The sequence below is a fragment of the Schistocerca cancellata genome, chromosome 2 (assembly GCF_023864275.1).
Source record: "Schistocerca cancellata isolate TAMUIC-IGC-003103 chromosome 2, iqSchCanc2.1, whole genome shotgun sequence".
NCBI lineage: Eukaryota > Metazoa > Arthropoda > Insecta > Orthoptera > Acrididae > Schistocerca > Schistocerca cancellata.
Genome location: NC_064627.1, coordinates 1,093,010,038 through 1,093,027,583, shown reverse-complemented (window position 1 = coordinate 1,093,027,583; position 17,546 = coordinate 1,093,010,038). Strand labels below are relative to the sequence as shown.

General features: G+C 37.5%; 1 protein-coding gene across 2 annotated transcripts in view; it reads right to left on the bottom strand.

Annotated features, from left to right (window-relative positions):
• LOC126163108 (recQ-mediated genome instability protein 1-like) overlaps window positions 1–17,546 on the bottom strand; it is a 109,946-nt gene that overhangs the window by 81,505 nt on the left and 10,895 nt on the right. The window contains exon 2 of one of the 2 annotated variants that reach the window (XM_049920030.1): window positions 8,775–8,912. The exons of the other annotated variant lie outside the window; for it this stretch is intronic. Within the exon in view, the coding sequence (XP_049775987.1) occupies window positions 8,775–8,912 (138 nt within the window). The remainder of the gene's footprint in view (window positions 1–8,774; window positions 8,913–17,546) is intronic. 2 annotated transcript variants of the gene reach the window in all.

Below are 17,546 nucleotides of genomic sequence, written 5' to 3'. Positions count from 1 at the left end.
TCATCAAACTTCATCAAATGTTTTGCTACATGAAAAAACGAAATGTCTTTGTCTAATACTGAAAAAGCTGTTAATACAAACAGTACCCAAGACTGGTGTGGTTTCTCGATCTGATTACGTGTATTTTGTCACTGTCTGCTAGATAAAACGAAATAGGCCTGTCGAATATTGCAGCAATTGCAACACACACCAAATAAACAGACAGTTTAGCAAAACAGTCACTTTTTTTTAACATGACAGAATATAATTCACGAAGCACCAATATCAAATGCCTATTAGTCCTACTACAGGCAAAAAGCTTTATGTTCGTAAATAGTTTCATATTTCATTCATACTCTCCAGCTTATCAAGCGTGAGATCGAAAAGTAGTAGTACGAAATTTTTATATATATTTCAAATCATCATATTCCTCCACGACTTGTGTGATGTCCCCGTTTCTACTCCTTCCTCATTCTAATAAACAATATTGTCGTAACTAATTCTGTAACTATTCCTGCCAGTGTCAAAACTTATTCTCCGGTTAATTTCACTAACCCTGCCACAATCAATTGCTTAGTTATCCCGTGTTTATTCTCCAGTTTGGCCTTATTATGTGTTCGTACAACATGTTTTCCATGCTACTCCCAGAATAGAACTTAACCATCTGCGACTGGGGTCTGTACAACTGGCTGTTAACAGTGTAGCAGTCTGTCCAAAAATTTTCTATCAAAACTTCATTTTCTTGGATACACCAAGAAGATAATATGTCATCTTTCTTACCTGTTATTCCTGTTAGTAGTTTATTTTCACTCTGGTAGTCTGAAGCTACGGATTTTGGTAGTAATTATAACAATGCTGATTAATCACAAACCCAGTCAATCACATAAACAAACAGCGACTAACATTAACCCGTTCAGCTTTATTCTGCTCAGCTCGTATAGCCCCGTCCACTTCTGTCTGCAAGAAAGTTTATTTCTAGATGCGACGGGGTTCCACTGGCAGAGACATGATGTACACTACGGAAATTTTGGAAATTTGTGGTAAGGTCTTATGGGACGAAACTGCTGAGGTCATTGGTCCCTAAGCCTACACACTACTTAACCTTACTTAAACCATCTTACACTAAGGACAACACACACACCCATTCCCGTGGGAGGACTTGAACCTTCAACAGGAGAGCTGCAGGGGCCGTGACACGGCTCCTTAGACTCCACGGCTTGTACACTACGCATGAATTCGAAAATCAATGTATGAATCATTCAGAAATCAACTTAGAATATGTTCACAAATGTTCAAAAGCTAACAAGGATGCAATTCAAAATCATATGAATAATCGATAGACCAACACGCGCTGGATACTAGGTGGTTATTCCTCAAGAATATGAATTCTTGCTGCCCAGGGCAGATACCCCAGTTTGTCCCCATGGAATCTGGCAGCTTGCGAGCACCAGTCAAATTTTTCCGGGTAGCATCTTGCTGCTTGCTGCTACTGCTTATACAGCTAACAGCCACACTTCTGTAGCCAGAAACGGGAGAAGGTACTACACATACGTAACTCAACTGTGCATGCGCATGAGCCCCCTCGCGTCTGCTCAAACAAATTTAATGTAAACAGTTGTGACGTCACACTCATTGAAGGCAATTTGTTGTTACAAAGCATTGCACAGTCTTCCTAAAGCCTTTGACACATTTTGCTGTTGGCAGATGCTTGTATGAGCACTGTGTTTTGTTGTTGTATATGGCACATGTCCTTTGCAACTTAAGTTTTATTTTCATTGTTTTTTTTTTCTTCCCCCCCCCCCTCCCCCCCTCTCGTTCATGTTTTATTGCTGCAATATTATTCTGCAGTAGCGGGAGACAGTAATATTCTTTGTCAGAGTATTATTTTTTTAACAGTCAAAATTACAACAATTTAACTGAAAACTAAAACAAAACAAAATTTACGGGTTTTTCCCGGATGAAAAAATTCCCGGGTTTTTCCCAGATCTCCCAGTTGTCTCGGGTCGTATACACCCTGAGCTTTAAATGGTGACTCTAGGAATACACTGTAATCCTCTATGTATCGACCACAGAGGGCTCATGAGAATAAGATTAGAATAATTACTGCACACATAGAGGCATTTAAACAATAATTCTTCCCACACTGTGAATGGAACAGGAAGAAACCCTAATAACCTGTACAATGGGACATACCCTCTGCCATGCAATTCAAGTACAGGTGTAGATGTAAATAGCAGCAGACATGGATACTGTGTGCAAAAAGTGTTGCAAAATAGAGTTAGTAGCAACAAAGTAATAAATTTAAATGTCTTGTTAACAGACTCTTCCGTTGGTTCTTGGTAGAACAACATTATAATAATAAATGAAAAGCACCAGTTTGCTTTTGTTCTACAATATTATTTTTATTGCTAACCGGTTTTTGGCTTACAAGGCCATCTTCAGGCATTTACTGAGTATTATCACCAAAGATGTTAAATGTTCGCAGACAACATTGGAAGAGAAGTAACACATCTAGAGTGAAGTAGAAACATACAATGAGTAACATCTTTGCAATGAAATAGTAAAAACTGAACAGTACATAAATAACAATGGAGTTGACAGGAAAACCTTTAGCACAAAATAAGAATAGCATGCCTACATAACAGTTTCTATTGATAAGCAAAACTATTGAAATAAGATAAAATTAGTACTAGGCAAGGCTGCATCAAGAGGTATGAAACATGGAGAGTGATACACAACCAATTAAAAAAGAAGAGACAGTTGTCAATGTAAATACAGAATACACGAGGAACTTAAACCATATCAATACAATAAACGGAAATTAATAAATGCAGGAAAATTGAGGTGTTTGAGGGAACCTATAGTTTGAGAGTGTGGTGGTACTGCATTTTAACATTAACATTATAATCAAAGCAGTGGCTGTATAGCAGTTTACATTAAATAAATGAGCAAAGTAAAATATGAACAGTATTTGATGAGACAACTACAAGGGGAGTTAAACATGGACAGTAATACAAGTACAAGTTAAAAGCAAACCATTTACTATTGAAACTACAGCATATGTGGAATACAAAGACAACTGCAACAAATAAAACAACTTAATGACTACAGGAAAATGGGAATATGTAGGAAGAGAGAGTGTGGGAAGTAATGAACAACAAAGATGATTATATGAAGTTTAGGAGAGGGGAAGTGTTGAGGTGTGTCTGGTCATTTAGGATGAGATCTGGACTGTGAGCAAGATGTTTGTTAATTTCCAGGGCTTCCAACAGGTTGAGTTTATGGCCTTTGTTTGCTAAGTGAAGTACATGGGACACTGGCTGGTAGTTGTGACCATCACTCAGTACATGCTCAGCAAATGCAGAGTCTGAATTCTGCAACCTCCAGCTGCGTTCATGTTCAGCCAGCCTAGTTGATATGTCTCTGCCTGACTGACCAATGTAAAATTTGTCACAATCAGAACAGGTGATTTTGTATACCCCACTGTTGGCTAATAACTGGATCTTATCTTTGCTATTAAAAACACACTGGGCTGTAGTGTTCCTGACATAGTAGGAAACCCTATACTTGCAGGATTTCAGTGCTTTGGCTATAGTCTGTGATACCTGACCTAGAAATGGTAGAGTACACCATTTCTTGCAGACAGTGGATGGGGAAGCAGGTGGGGCATAGAGGAGGGGTATAATTTTCCGTTTTTGTTTCCTGTGCAAGATGTGGTCAATAAGAACTGGATTGTAGCCATTGGCTGAGGCAATAAATTTTATTGTATCTAACTCTGCTTTAAAATCATCAGCCAGTGTCCCATGTACTTCACTTAGCAAACAAAGGCCATAAACTCAACCTGTTGGAAGCCCTGGAAATTAACAAACATCTTGCTCACAGTCCAGATCTCATCCTAAATGACCAGACACACCTCAACACTTCCCCTCTCCTAAACTTCATATAATCATCTTTGTTGTTCATTACTTCCCACACTCTCTCTTCCTACATATTCCCATTTTCCTGTAGTCATTAAGTTGTTTTATTTGTTGCAGTTGTCTTTGTATTCCACATATGCTGTAGTTTCAATAGTTAATGGTTTGCTTTTAACTTGTACTTGTATTACTGTCCATGTTTAACTCCCCTTGTAGTTGTCTCATCAAATACTGTTCATATTTTACTTTGCTCATTTATTTAATGTAAACTGGTATACAGCCACTGCTTTGATTATAATGTTAATGTTAAAATGCAGTACCACCACACTCTCAAACTGTAGGTTCCCTCAAACACCTCAATTTTCCTGCATTTATTAATTTCTGTTTATCGTATTGATATGGCTTAAGTTCCTCATGTATTCTGTATTTACATTGACAACTGTCTCTTCTTTTTTAATTGGTTGTGTATCACTCTCCATGTTTCATACCTCTTGATGCAGCCTTGCCTAGTACTAATTTTATCTTATTTCAATAGTTTTATTTATCAATAGAAACTGTTATGTAGGCATGCTATTCTTATTTTGTGCTAAGGTTTTCCTGTCAACTCCATTGTTATTTATGTACTGTTCAGTTTTTACTATTTCATTGCAAAGATGTTACTCACTGTATGTTTCTACTTCACTCTAGATCTGTTACTTCTCTTCCAATGTTGTCTGCTAACATTTAACTTCTTTGGTGATAATACTCAGTAAATGCCTGAAGATGGCCTTGTAAGCCAAAAACCGGTTAGCAATAAAAATAATATTGTAGAACAAAAGCAAACTGGTGCTTTTCATTTATTATTAAATGTCTTGAATGATGTGGTAGTTCTTCATGCATTTCAGTGTTTATAACGTCTTATCCCCTGAACTAAGTGTCGTACGACGATGTAATTTTTCTGGTACATTCAGTGGTATATATGAATACAGTCAGCAGAATGTATCATGAATACAAGTAGTAGTAAAGAAGTAATCAATTAAAAATGCCATACATCATGTGGCAGTCTTAGAGCATGAACAGCAAAAATTGTAAAGAAAAAGTTTCATAAAGGTTCGAAATTAAGTGTAAAGTTTGTTGCAAGTGTCTATGTGCTCTCACTCACAAATACTGACAGTGATTCTTTGCAGACTGTAAATGACATGTGTACCAAGTTTGGATGAAATCAGTCCAGGAGATGATGAACACACACACACACACACACACACACACACACACACACACACACACAGAGCCCTCCTATTAAACTACAGGGTCAATTTGAACCAAACTTGGTACAAATCTCACTCAAGCTGTTAGCACAGGGACCGTGCCTTTGAATGTCAACATTGAAAGTGCCAAGTTCACCGTGCTGCTGAACGCTCAAAAACAGTGCGAATTGTGCATATGGTTTGTGTGCCTCAACATGGTATACGCAATCGCAAAGCTCTTCATTGGCTGTACCTAGCTCATAAATCACACCGTTTACAAAATGTGTGTATGTAAAATTTCTATGTTAGCGCTACTAAAATGCACATTTTCTCCCTTGTACACACAGCCCTTATGTTGTTCTGTCAGCAGTGTACTTAAATAAAAACTTCAATATCCATGTACATGCTGTAAGGCAAAAAAGGAAGTACCATGTCCAGTCAATAAGGAAACTGGCATATAAAAGTTTCATAACAAATAGAGCAATACAAATTTACAGTAGTTCTCCACATAAGATAAAAATTCTTTCATCGTTTTCACTTTTTAGTAAAACCCTAAATCACTCTTACATGACCACTGTTGCTGTTCTGTAGCACAATCTTTACAACATGTGAATTACAAAACTTAAAAGTAGTATGGGCAAAATATCTTACTGCAAGTTGTCCTGTAGATTAAGCCTCAGAAGGAGTGCACTTATATTTACATAACATCAAATATTACTTATATAAACAAATAAGAAAACAATGGTCAATGTTCAAACGCCTGTTCAGAACATCTGACACGCCACACTTTTGGACAGACTCCTCAATGTTTTACTCCATGCTAAGCTCAATGCTCAATGTTCGGATGCACGGTCCATGTGCTGATGGCTTGACTGCCTGAAAAGAAATTCTCTGGTGGTAAAAACCATCAGCTTATCAACGATGTGGGGGTGGGAATGAAAAAGAAGTGTAACCCATGATGAGCAAATATCCAGTACTTTATTCATTCAGTATATGAAACTGAGAGCAATTAGTCACTTTCAACAGACTTTACAAGTAATTTCAAACCTGCAAAAATTCTTTTGCTCACTGACACCACGCACAAAATGATGAAAGGAAAGAAGTTTATTACTTACTACATTTTCACTGTTCAGGCATTACAATTGCCGCGTCATTTTAATTTACTACTCTTTTATGACTAGCTCTGTTCCTAATACATTTCACAGACAGTATCCACATATGTCGCTGAATAAACCTGAAAAATTGTACAACACATAGTTCAGAAGATAAAATCTCATGAACATTGAGCTGCACAAAAAGGAAACTTCATGGCAAAATCCACTAGAGATACAGGTGAAATGTGTGTACAAATACGTGTAAATAATGTTATTAAACATATGTAAATATAGTCACTTTTGTGTACACAGGCGAAGTTGTGGATAAAAATCTTTGTGTATCACAAATCACCATCTTACATACCAAGGGGTAAAATACAGGGAGTGAAAGGCTATTTACAATTTGTACAGAAACAATATGGCAGTTATAAGAGTCGAGGGGCATGAAAGGGAAGCAGTGGTTGGGAAGGGAGTGAGACAGGGTTGTAGCCTCTCCCCGATGTTATTCAATCTGTATATTGAGCAAGCAGTGAAGGAAACAAAAGAAAAATTTGGAGTAGGTATTAAAATCCATGGAGAAGAAAGAAAAACTTTATGGTTTGTCAATGACATTGCAATTCTGTCAGAGACAGCAAAGGACTTGGAACAGCAGTTGAACGGAATGGACAGTGTCTTGAAAGGAGGATATAAGATGAACATCAACAGAAGCAAAGCTAGGATAATGGAATGTAGTCGAATTAAGTCGGGTGATGCTGAGGGAATTAGATTATGAAATGAGATGCTTAAAGTAGTAAAGGAGTTTTGCTATTTGGGGAGCAAAATAACTAATGATGGTCGAAGTAGAGAGGATATAAAATGTACACTGGCAATGGCAAGGAAAGCGTTTTTGAAGAAGAGAAATTTGTTAACATCGGGTATAGATTTAAGTGTCAGGAAGTCGTTTCTGAAAGTATATGTATGGAGTGTAGCCATGTATGGAAGTGAAACATGGATGATAACTGGTTTGGACAAGAAGAGAATAGAAGCTTTCGAAATGTGGTGCTACAGAAGAATGAGGAAGTATTGAATAGGATTGGGGAGAAGAGAAGTTTGTGGCACATCTTGACTAGAAGAAGGGATCGGTTGGTAGGACATGTTCTGAGGCATCAAGGGATCACCAATTTAGTATTGGAGGGCAGCGTGGAGGGTAAAAATCGTAGAGGGAGACCAAGAGATGAATACACTAAGCAGATTCAGAAGGATGTAGGTTGCAGTAGGTAATGGGAGATGAAGAGGCTTGCACAGGATAGAGTAGCATGGAGAGCTGCATCAAACCAGTCTCAGGACTGAAGACCACAACAACAACAAGAACAACAACAACAACAACAACATACCAAGAATTGTGAAACATGTACTGAATATTTTAAGAATAAGGTTGTAAACTTCACTGATGCCACCTCCTCCTGAATGAGATTTCAGATGTACTGAACAACAATTTTGGCATAAATGGGATAAACTTACTGTGTTGGTGGTACAATGGAAAACATGTTAGCATAAGAGCATCAGACACACGTGGATTGCGATTTTTTAATTACAAAGATTTGTTTTCAGTTGTTCTGTTGGCTATGTGGATGCAAATTGTAAATTCATTTGGACTGATGTCGTCACTTCAGGAAAAGAATATGACACTGGGACATTATGATATTATGAAAAGGATGGATTGCTGCTCACCACATAAAGGAGATGGTGAGTTGCAGACAGGCACAACAAAAAGACTGCTACACATTTAAGCTTTTGGCCTAAAGCCCTTCTCCTCAAATAGAAAACCCATACACATTCACACAAGTACAACTCACACACACATGATCACTATCTCTGACCAACATCCCATGTTTTCACATATTTTTTCTTAAACATATATTTAAAAAACTACTGTTTAGAATTCTGGGATATGGGATCAAAACTGAGAAAAGTGATGTATAGATCAGATTCCACAATATTTCTACACTGCAAAGCAAGCCGTCACATTCATCTGGACTAAAATAGTTGCTGTCCACCAAGTTGCTTAAGACCATCTTAATTTTCTTTGACACAATATTTCTTGGGTCCAGGCAAGAAACAAGTCTAACTGGAGGACAGAGCAGAGTGTAGTTTTGTACAAAAACAAAATGTTTACGATAAGCAGCTCAGATAACAAGAGAGATGACAATTACAAGCTTTTGGAAAGTGGTGCTACAGAAGAACACTTTTTAATATCCACTGGGAAGGTTGGATAACTGATGAAGATGTACTGAATGGAAATTGGGAGAAAAGAAATTTATGGCACAACTTGACTAAAAAAGGGGATCAGACAGTAGGACACATCCGGAATCATCAGTGCCGTGATGGAGGGAAATGTGGAGGAGGTAGAAATTGTAGAGAGGCACCAAGTCTCGGGTACTGTAGGCATGTTCAAATGGATGCAGGTTTCAAGACATGCGCAGGGATGAAGTGATTTGCGCACGATACTCAGTTCTGGAGAAGTGCATAAAATCAGCCTAAACACTGAACGAAGCAGCAGCAACAACAACGTATGTCATTACCTGAAGACTGTACTTGCCAGTGAGCACAGTTTTCTTCTGCAGAGCCAGGTTTGGGGGAAGACAGCCTGGACTTATTTCCCTCAGGTCTGCCAACTCCCACTGCTGTGTCACAAACTCCTGCATTTCAGAGTAATTGTACTGCAACAAAAATCTGCAGTAAGGACAAATTCCAGGTAAGTGCAACACAAGAACAATTATCTACCAACAAACAAGCAACATATGCCAGTTTTTTCCTTTTTTTTTTTTTTAACTAAAAATTGTAAGCCATTTCTACTTGTGAAATGTTAAGAGGAATCCCAATAACAAAATGCATATCAAAATTTAAAAGTTACTGAAGCATTTTCAACTTCATTTCATTCCCATTACTCATTTACACAGATCACACAGAGTGCAATCTTTGAGATGTGGAAGGAAGTCAAAGACATACATTTCGTTTATGTACAATCCAATGCAATGACCTAACATTATGAAAGAGTGTTGTATTATGGCAATAATTCTCATTTTAATTTAAAATATTACATTTAAAGTTTTAATGAAGATACTCTTCAATAGAGCAGAAGCAGGTGCAAAAAATGTTCTATAACTCCACTATGCAACCTTCATGAAATTTAATATGGCCCATCAGTTTGCTGAATACATGTGTGTCCATGCACAGTACAACCAGGCATTATTCTCATTACAAATGATGTTGTAGATGCCTGATGACTTTGGGCTTGTGGTAATTGTTTCTGACCTATGTCGAGCACAGCTAGGACACAACACGTCATAACAATATAACAATTATAGTAGGCAGGGCCTGTCCCTGCCTGTCCCCCTGCCCTCCTCCCACTCACATCTCACACAGCAACCTGTAAGCTAGGTTGCAATCATATGCTTCTGCTCCCAGTAGTTCCTGCAAAGTGCAAGGCTATATTGCATGTATCATATGTGACTCCTTTCTGTACTAATGTTTACTTGTTGCAGTCTCTGCACAGGTTTTTTTAGATCCTAGCATTAGATGTCATACTATTCCCTATTCTTTAAGAAAAGATAAATGTTGGTAACAACAAATAATTATACATCAGGGCGATTTCATCTCAAACCATACAGGTCAAGAGCGAATGTGTCACATCACTATTTCAAAGTTTGCTGAAAAAAATATATGTTGAAGTTCCACATGATATCTCTCCAAAACCACAATATTTTGATTTTCTGATGATTTGCTATAATGCTACAGACGTCCCTAAATGAGAGTATTTGTGAAAATGTCGTAAGGAAAGGAAAAATTGTAATAAACAAACCAAAAGTGATAAAAGATATGAATTTATTTTCAATAAATACTTTGTTCCCAATACCATGAGACATGATTAATACACACACACACACACACACACACACACTTCTGAGCTTTTTTTTCATTTTTAAAAAATAAACTACGAAAATTTGTAACTTTTTCGAATTGGAAAATTATGTTTTGAAACTATGAATAGTTACAGAATGTTAACTGTCTTGAGAAATGATAAAGTGTAAGGACTGCTGTTAGCCATGATATTAACACATGAAATTCTTAAACTGTCAAAATATTTTTATATAAAGATGAAAGAATCTGAAATTTTTTGGTTTTTTTTTAAATAATTTTCACCAAACCCCCATCCTAAATGTTCTAAAAATTTCATGGTACATTATTTGGTCATTGTACTTAGGGAATGTACAATCACAGTGGGCAGTACTTGTCTGTACAAAATTTGAGAAAATTTTTTGGTACTACTCTCAAGATAAAAAATTTTAAATTCAGGTTCTCCTTTTTCATTAGGAGATATGCTTCTCTTATCGACCTTGTCATATATCTTGTTACCTTTTTAACTTTTTCATCATTTTCGCTAACAGAGATAACATCAGCCTGGTTAGGACTTGCCTGATGCAATCTTTGTAATCAATTAGGTAATATTCCAGAGCAAAAGTAAGCGTATCATTTTGCATTGGATGCCCACATTAAGAATCTGGGTGTGCCCTATCTTCATCATTCTTTATTTTATGAGCTTTTGAAATCAAATAATGTGAGGAAGTGGGTATGTATTTCTGTATCTGCTGCTTAGAGCAGCTACCTGGTAACAGTGTCAATAACTGTACCTTCTCGTGCCTGCTGAGATAGAAGTATTTAGATTTTGAAACCACACATCACATTTCGTGTGCACGTTCTGCACCAAGTGCATCTACATTATACACCTCACAAAGTTTTGATGATGCTGCTCATGTAAAACTTGTTTCAATTTCTTCCACTTTTTGTTTTACATACTGTTTCCTCGTTATGCTTTTTACTTTTCCTGGACATTTAAAAGGGGATACAGCAGGAGCTGCATTCAATGCATCAGCAACTTCACACCCAGGAATATGAACATCTACACTCTTTTCTTCAGTTTCACATTTGAGTGATTGTGATTGTTGAAGTAGGATGTCACTAAATTTCTTCTTGCAGTGAATCTAGCAATTCCTGCACAATGGATGCGATGCTAATGCCGTTACTTGAGGACCACGATATTTCTGCAACACCTCTGACAGATTTCCAACAACTGTGAAGTGTTTTCCACTTTCCTTAAACACCACCTTCTTGTGTTGCTTTTCATGGTCTACACATCTCACACTTTCATTACTGTAATTCCTCACTGACATTGTATTCAACAAAAAGTTCAAACCAAACACAAAACTCGAAACAGAATGGTTTATGTGCAAGTTCTCACTCATTTGTTATACACAGAAGAGCATCGGAAACAGTGTTGTCAACATGCATATTTTACACTATAAATTCAGTGATGCAAAATATGCAGACTGTTGAAAATTTTTTTAACACTTTACACAAGAAAACACTGCCTACTGTTGTGTTTGCACAGACTAGTAACATATTAACCACACAATATTTGATGTAATTCTCAAAAGTTTTCAGATGGGGGTTTTTGAGTAAATATTTCATAAAAACTTGTAAAATGCAATTTTTTACATTTTTAATAAATATTTACGTAATAGAGATACCTGGAACAGAGAAGATACTGTTTATAATTACATCACTAGTATATGTCAATATGACACAAAAGATTGCCTTCTGTACATCTGAATGGGCCCTTGTCATGACATCCTGATCATGACAATAACTTTTTATACAAAATTGTAACTAGTGATGAGTCTCGAGTTGTGTGAAACTGTACTATCAAAAATCTAGGGTCAACATGTGCTGATAGTGTTTTTCATCAGCTGTGTTGTCATAATTTTTTCCGTAATGGGTTAAGGAACACCATGACATATATTACTGAAGAAATATTTGCATGAACCATTCACTATTTAGGTTCTTAAATTTTGTTCATTATCCTTTACTGGTTTTAAGTGTTTTCATATCCCTCTGCTGAAGATGCAAATTCAGTTTTGATACATACAAGAAATGAGATATAAAAGACAAGAACGACAAAGGTATTGAGAGCAAGCAGAAGGAGTTCCATTTTTGTTTTATGTAGTAAAACACCAATTGTACCTTCTAAAGATGCCACAAAATGATAAAGATGACAAATCTGATAGGATAAATAGTGACTGACTGCTGCAAATACTTCCATAGTAGCAGTCTAATTCCAAATGTATTTATAACTCTAAGTAGAACAGTAAATTAGAATTTCCATCAAAAAGGGATAAAACATTTGTTAGTTTGATGTTGATGTCTTCCCACCACAGCACAATATTTTGGTGTATGCAGCAGCAATGAATCATCAATCTTTTGTTTAATACCAAGTCTCACAGCTGCACCACCCATCTTATTCAACATGTTTGTCAGCTTCGGCTATTTCCTCCTGCTAAAACTTACAATGCTACTGAAGTGTTCGAGATTAGATCTGCAGGCTAAAGTATTGCGTCAAATTGTTCCTATTTTGAGTAGGCGTGTAACCAGTCAAAATCTTTACGTCTTTAATTTTGAAATTGTTATGATCTTAGACTGACAAATTGTTGAATGCCATGTATGTAGCATATTTACAAGAGCATAAGATGACTCTGAATATTAGATGACCCCTCTTATTTAACGGGCTCCTTGGAAAAAAAAAATATTTTTTACATAGTATTGCTAACCAAAATTACAAACTGTTTAATTGATATAAAGTTCCTCACCAAAAAAAGTTTATATCTATTCCAAACTTCCATTTACTTGCCTACATTTTGACAATAAAAGGTGAAATACAATAAACAAAAAGAAATGGTTTACCTTAATTTTTATTTTCACTTCTTTTCTGCCATACTATCTCTGTGATATGAAAATTTTTAATCAGTGTCACCACTGTTATCACCACTACCACCACCACCAACTTCATCATCACCACTATCATCGTCATCATCATCTTCATCACTGGTATCTTCATGTGTAAGCTTATTGGTATTTCTTCCTTCCTGACACTCCTCCAAAAGTATGTCATCTCCAAAACTTCCGCAGCACTGGATATGCAGTGCTTTTTGAATCCTTTCAAAATAGTTTCACTTTAAATTCTGCCCCAGGCAGAAAGGATCCACTGGCCACCATGAATACTGAGGGTTTTTTTCAACTTCCCACCTGGAGTGAGTGCATTATCTCCTTGAAGAAGCCACACACTGTACAGCAGTCACAGGCGAACCATAAAAGGTCTATTCACTACAACATCCATTATCTGAAGTTGTGAAATCATACAACGAGGAATTATTACAAGGTCTGTATTGTACATAGCCATCAGATCCTGAACTTCCTGAGTGATGTGGCCCCTGAAAGAATCCAGCACCAACTTCTTCCTTCTGTTAAGCAAAGAATCTGGTATTCTATTGCAGTCTAGCATCTGGTCATTTGTCATCTATCCCTTTTTCTTGGGATGTAAAGGTAAGCCCTGCAACCAGTTTTACTTTCGGTATTATTTTCCTGCAAAGAATCACATATGGGGGAGCTTCTTTCCATCTGCTAGTGCATCCAGCATTACCATTATTCTAGCCTATTCACTGCCAGAGGTCTTTATAGGAACTCTTTTAATGCCCTCCACATCAACAGTAACATTTGAGGACATATCTAAATAACCGGGCATTTTATCGGCACTGCCGTCCGCCTCCATAGGGTAGTGGTGGCGATACTGCCTATCACGCAGGGGGCCCATGTTTGATTCCCAGCAGGGGGCTGGGTGTTGTGTGTCCATCATCACTGACTCGTAAGTCGCCGACGTGGCGTCAACTAAAAAGGAATGGGGCCTCCCCACCAACAATGCCACACGATCATTTCATTTCATCGGCACTGCCAATATGACCTTGCAAATACTCGTGCCGTTACCTAAGATGATTATGAGACGCTGATATGCAACTAGTTTTTCGTCATACGCCGTGGGAAGCTGCTGAGCTGGCGTAGTCCTGAGTTGTAATGCAATGAGACGCAAGCAGTTGGAGAATTCTTCTGTATCTCCAGTGACTTCACCAGGATAATCTCTCATGTAATCGGGCAGCCTTCACTCTGTTTCTCTGTCAGGTACTGAACAACCTGCTGCTCCAAAACGTGAAACCTTCCCTGCTTTGGTCCTCTGAAAATTTGGAGTGAGAATCAGTGGCCTGTAATGATATTTACAATTTGGCTTGCTCTCTAGCTCAAAAACAGTTCGTTACAAAAATGGTGATTTTTCTCACGGTATTTTACGTCTGACTTCCACTCACATCAGGATACGCTGTCTGCCTGCTCGTTTTCGAGGTACAGGGACACGATTGATTTTAGTCTAACGCCACATTGCTTTGTGTTATTGCGTTGTGTTGTCTTTTACATCAAGAAATGCAAAGTTCTGCACAGCAGTGTGGGATTAGGGCGGACTCTACAGTGTCGAACGAAGAAACACATCGACAATGTGACAAAATACCATATGTAAAATCAATATGTTTCGTAACGAACTATTCTTTGATCAAGAAAATAAGCCACATTGTAATTACCTTTCATTATAGACCAATGACGATGTTTTATTTCAATAAAACGAAATGTGTTTGGTTTCAAAATAGGCATTTTCTTGTAGCTGCAAAAATAGTTTTAAAATAACTCACGTGTCAGATATGAGATATTAACACTATAGAGACTGGTCACTTAGAAGAATATTGGGCCTAGGAAACTGGCCATTTATTGCGCCATTTAAAACGTTACTGGCACACCTGCAATTGATGTATCTTCAAGAGTATTGCATACTAAAAAGAGCCAAGCTTCAAGATTTATATTTCGTATTTAAATTAGTTCTTTGATAGATCACAAATTTTAAAATAATGATGACAAAGTATAATTATTCTTCCATGGAAAAAAAATGTGAGTTATTGGGCAATTCCTTCCTCTTTAGCTTCCAAAAGTTCTTGCACAGTCAACAAACTTGACATACAGTATTTATAGGAGAATTACAGAAAACTGCAAAACCTAATGAGTAAACGCATGGAATTACAATGTTACTTAAAATCCGTCTTGATTGCAAATTTTTTTTTATTCATATGACCGGTTTCGGTTCATTCAGACGTAGCATGTGAAAGTTGCTGGATTTGGACGGGTTACTCCTGTAACTGAAATATCAGATCTGAAGATGGTTCTGAATGAACTGAAACCGGTCATATGAATAAAAAAAAAAAAAAAAAATTCAATCAAGACGGATTTTAAGTAACATTATAAAATCACTGATTGCTGTTATCCCTTAAGACATTATGTCTGTTTTTGCAAAGCATGGAATTACGTCAATGTGATCATGTTGGCTCAAACATTGATTTTTTATTTTTACTTACACGTCAAGTTCCATAGGACCAAATTGAGGAGCAAATCTCCAAGGTCATGGAACGTGTCAGTACATGAAATTACAACATAAAAGTAATAACACATAAAAATAAAATGTTTACAATAAAACATAAGAATTAGTTTAATTTTTTAAGGCATTTTGATAGCAGCGTTTGTTATGTTCGCTGTTTCCTTCGAAATAATCCTGGAAAAAGACAACAGAATGTAGCACCAGTCAAGAGGCAGATCGTGAGATGTAGAGGTATGTCGCCCGTCAAGAAAGTCATGGCCACCTATACCCGGGTGCGTCTTTTTGACTAAGTGTTGCGGTCCGAGCTATGCTATGGCTTGGTGTCCAAAGCTTTATTGGCTCTGATACGTAATATTATATGATATGATTGGCTGACAAGTCCTGTTCTGTGACTGCCTGATGGAAACAAATCAGGGAGTCACCATCTTCATTTAATTGCTTAAGAAGCAGACATATGCCGTGCTTGAAGACTTTTGTTCTTTAACTTACACACTACGAAAGTATGTCGCTTCAATGATACACCGCAATTACGATCTCTTCAAAACAGTTTCAGTATAATTTGTTGTACTAAAGAGGCAGGCACCCATGGTCTACTGGTCAACAGGTAGCGTCAATCCCGGGTTCGAAACACGCCTCCGCTTAAATGTTGATAAATAATCAGCACTGGTGGCTGAAGACTTCCAGCATAAGAAGTCACCCCATTCTGCCAACGGCCTTGCCAAAGAGGGACAGAGCGGTCACAGATTCAGGACACTTTCTTGTCCTTGGGGCAAGACACTGCCCCTAATGGCGGAAGAATCAGCAATGAACAACAGCAAGAGAATGCAAAATGCAATGCATACCACTGCATTAAACACACACAATGTGTATCCACAGGACATGTGGCCTGTAACTGAAAAGGTGTCATGATGATCTCTCCATTGGGAGAAGATTCCGGCATAGTCCCCCAATCGGATCTCCAGGAGGGAGGCTCAATCTTGATGAGTAGGAACTAGTGAAGTGAAATGGAAAGAAGACAAGGATTTCTGATGAGATGAGTATAGGATAATATCAACAGCAGCAGAAAATGGTGTAACGAAAGTATGGTTCATCATGAACAGGAAGGTAGGGACAAGAGTGTGTTACCATGAACAGTTCAGTGATAAGGTTGTTCCTATAAAGATAGTTCTGGTAAACATGTCGACGTCGCAAGCTGAAGATGAAGAGATAGAAAAAGCATATAAGGATATTGAAAGGGTACTACAGTATGTAAAGGGAGATGAAAATCGAATTGTTATGGGGGACTCTACAACAGTTGCAGGGGAAGGAGTAGAAGAAAACGTTACAGGAGAATATGGGCTTGGGACAAGAAATGAGAGAGGAGACAGACTAATTGAATTCTGTTATAAATTTTAGCTAGTAATAGCGCATATTCTATTCAAGAAATGCAAAAGGCGCAGGTGTACTTGGAAAAGGCAGGTGATACGGGAAGATTTCAGTTAGATTGCATCATGGTCCGACAGAGACTGCGAAATCAGATACTGGATTGTAAAGCATACCCAGGAGCAGATACACTCAGATCACAACGTAGTAGTGATGAAGAGTAGGCTGAACTTTAAGAGATTAGTCGGGAAGAATCAATACGCAAATAGGTGGGATACAGAAGTACTAAGGAATGACGAGATACACTTCAAGTTCTCTGAGGCTATACATAAAGCAATAAGGAATAGCTCAGTAGGCAGTACAGTTCACGAGGAATGGACATCTCTAAAAAGCGCAATCACAGAAGCTGGAAAGAAAAACATATGTACACAAAAGGTAACTGCAAAGAAGCCAAGGTTAACAGAAGACATAAATCAGTTGATCAATGAAAGAAGGAAGTACAAAAATGTTCAGGGAAATTCAGGAATACAGAAATTAAGTCACTGAGGAATGAAATAAATAGGACCAGCAGGGAAGCTAAGACAAAATGGCTGCATGAAAAACATGAAGAAATCGAAAAAGAAATGATTGTTGG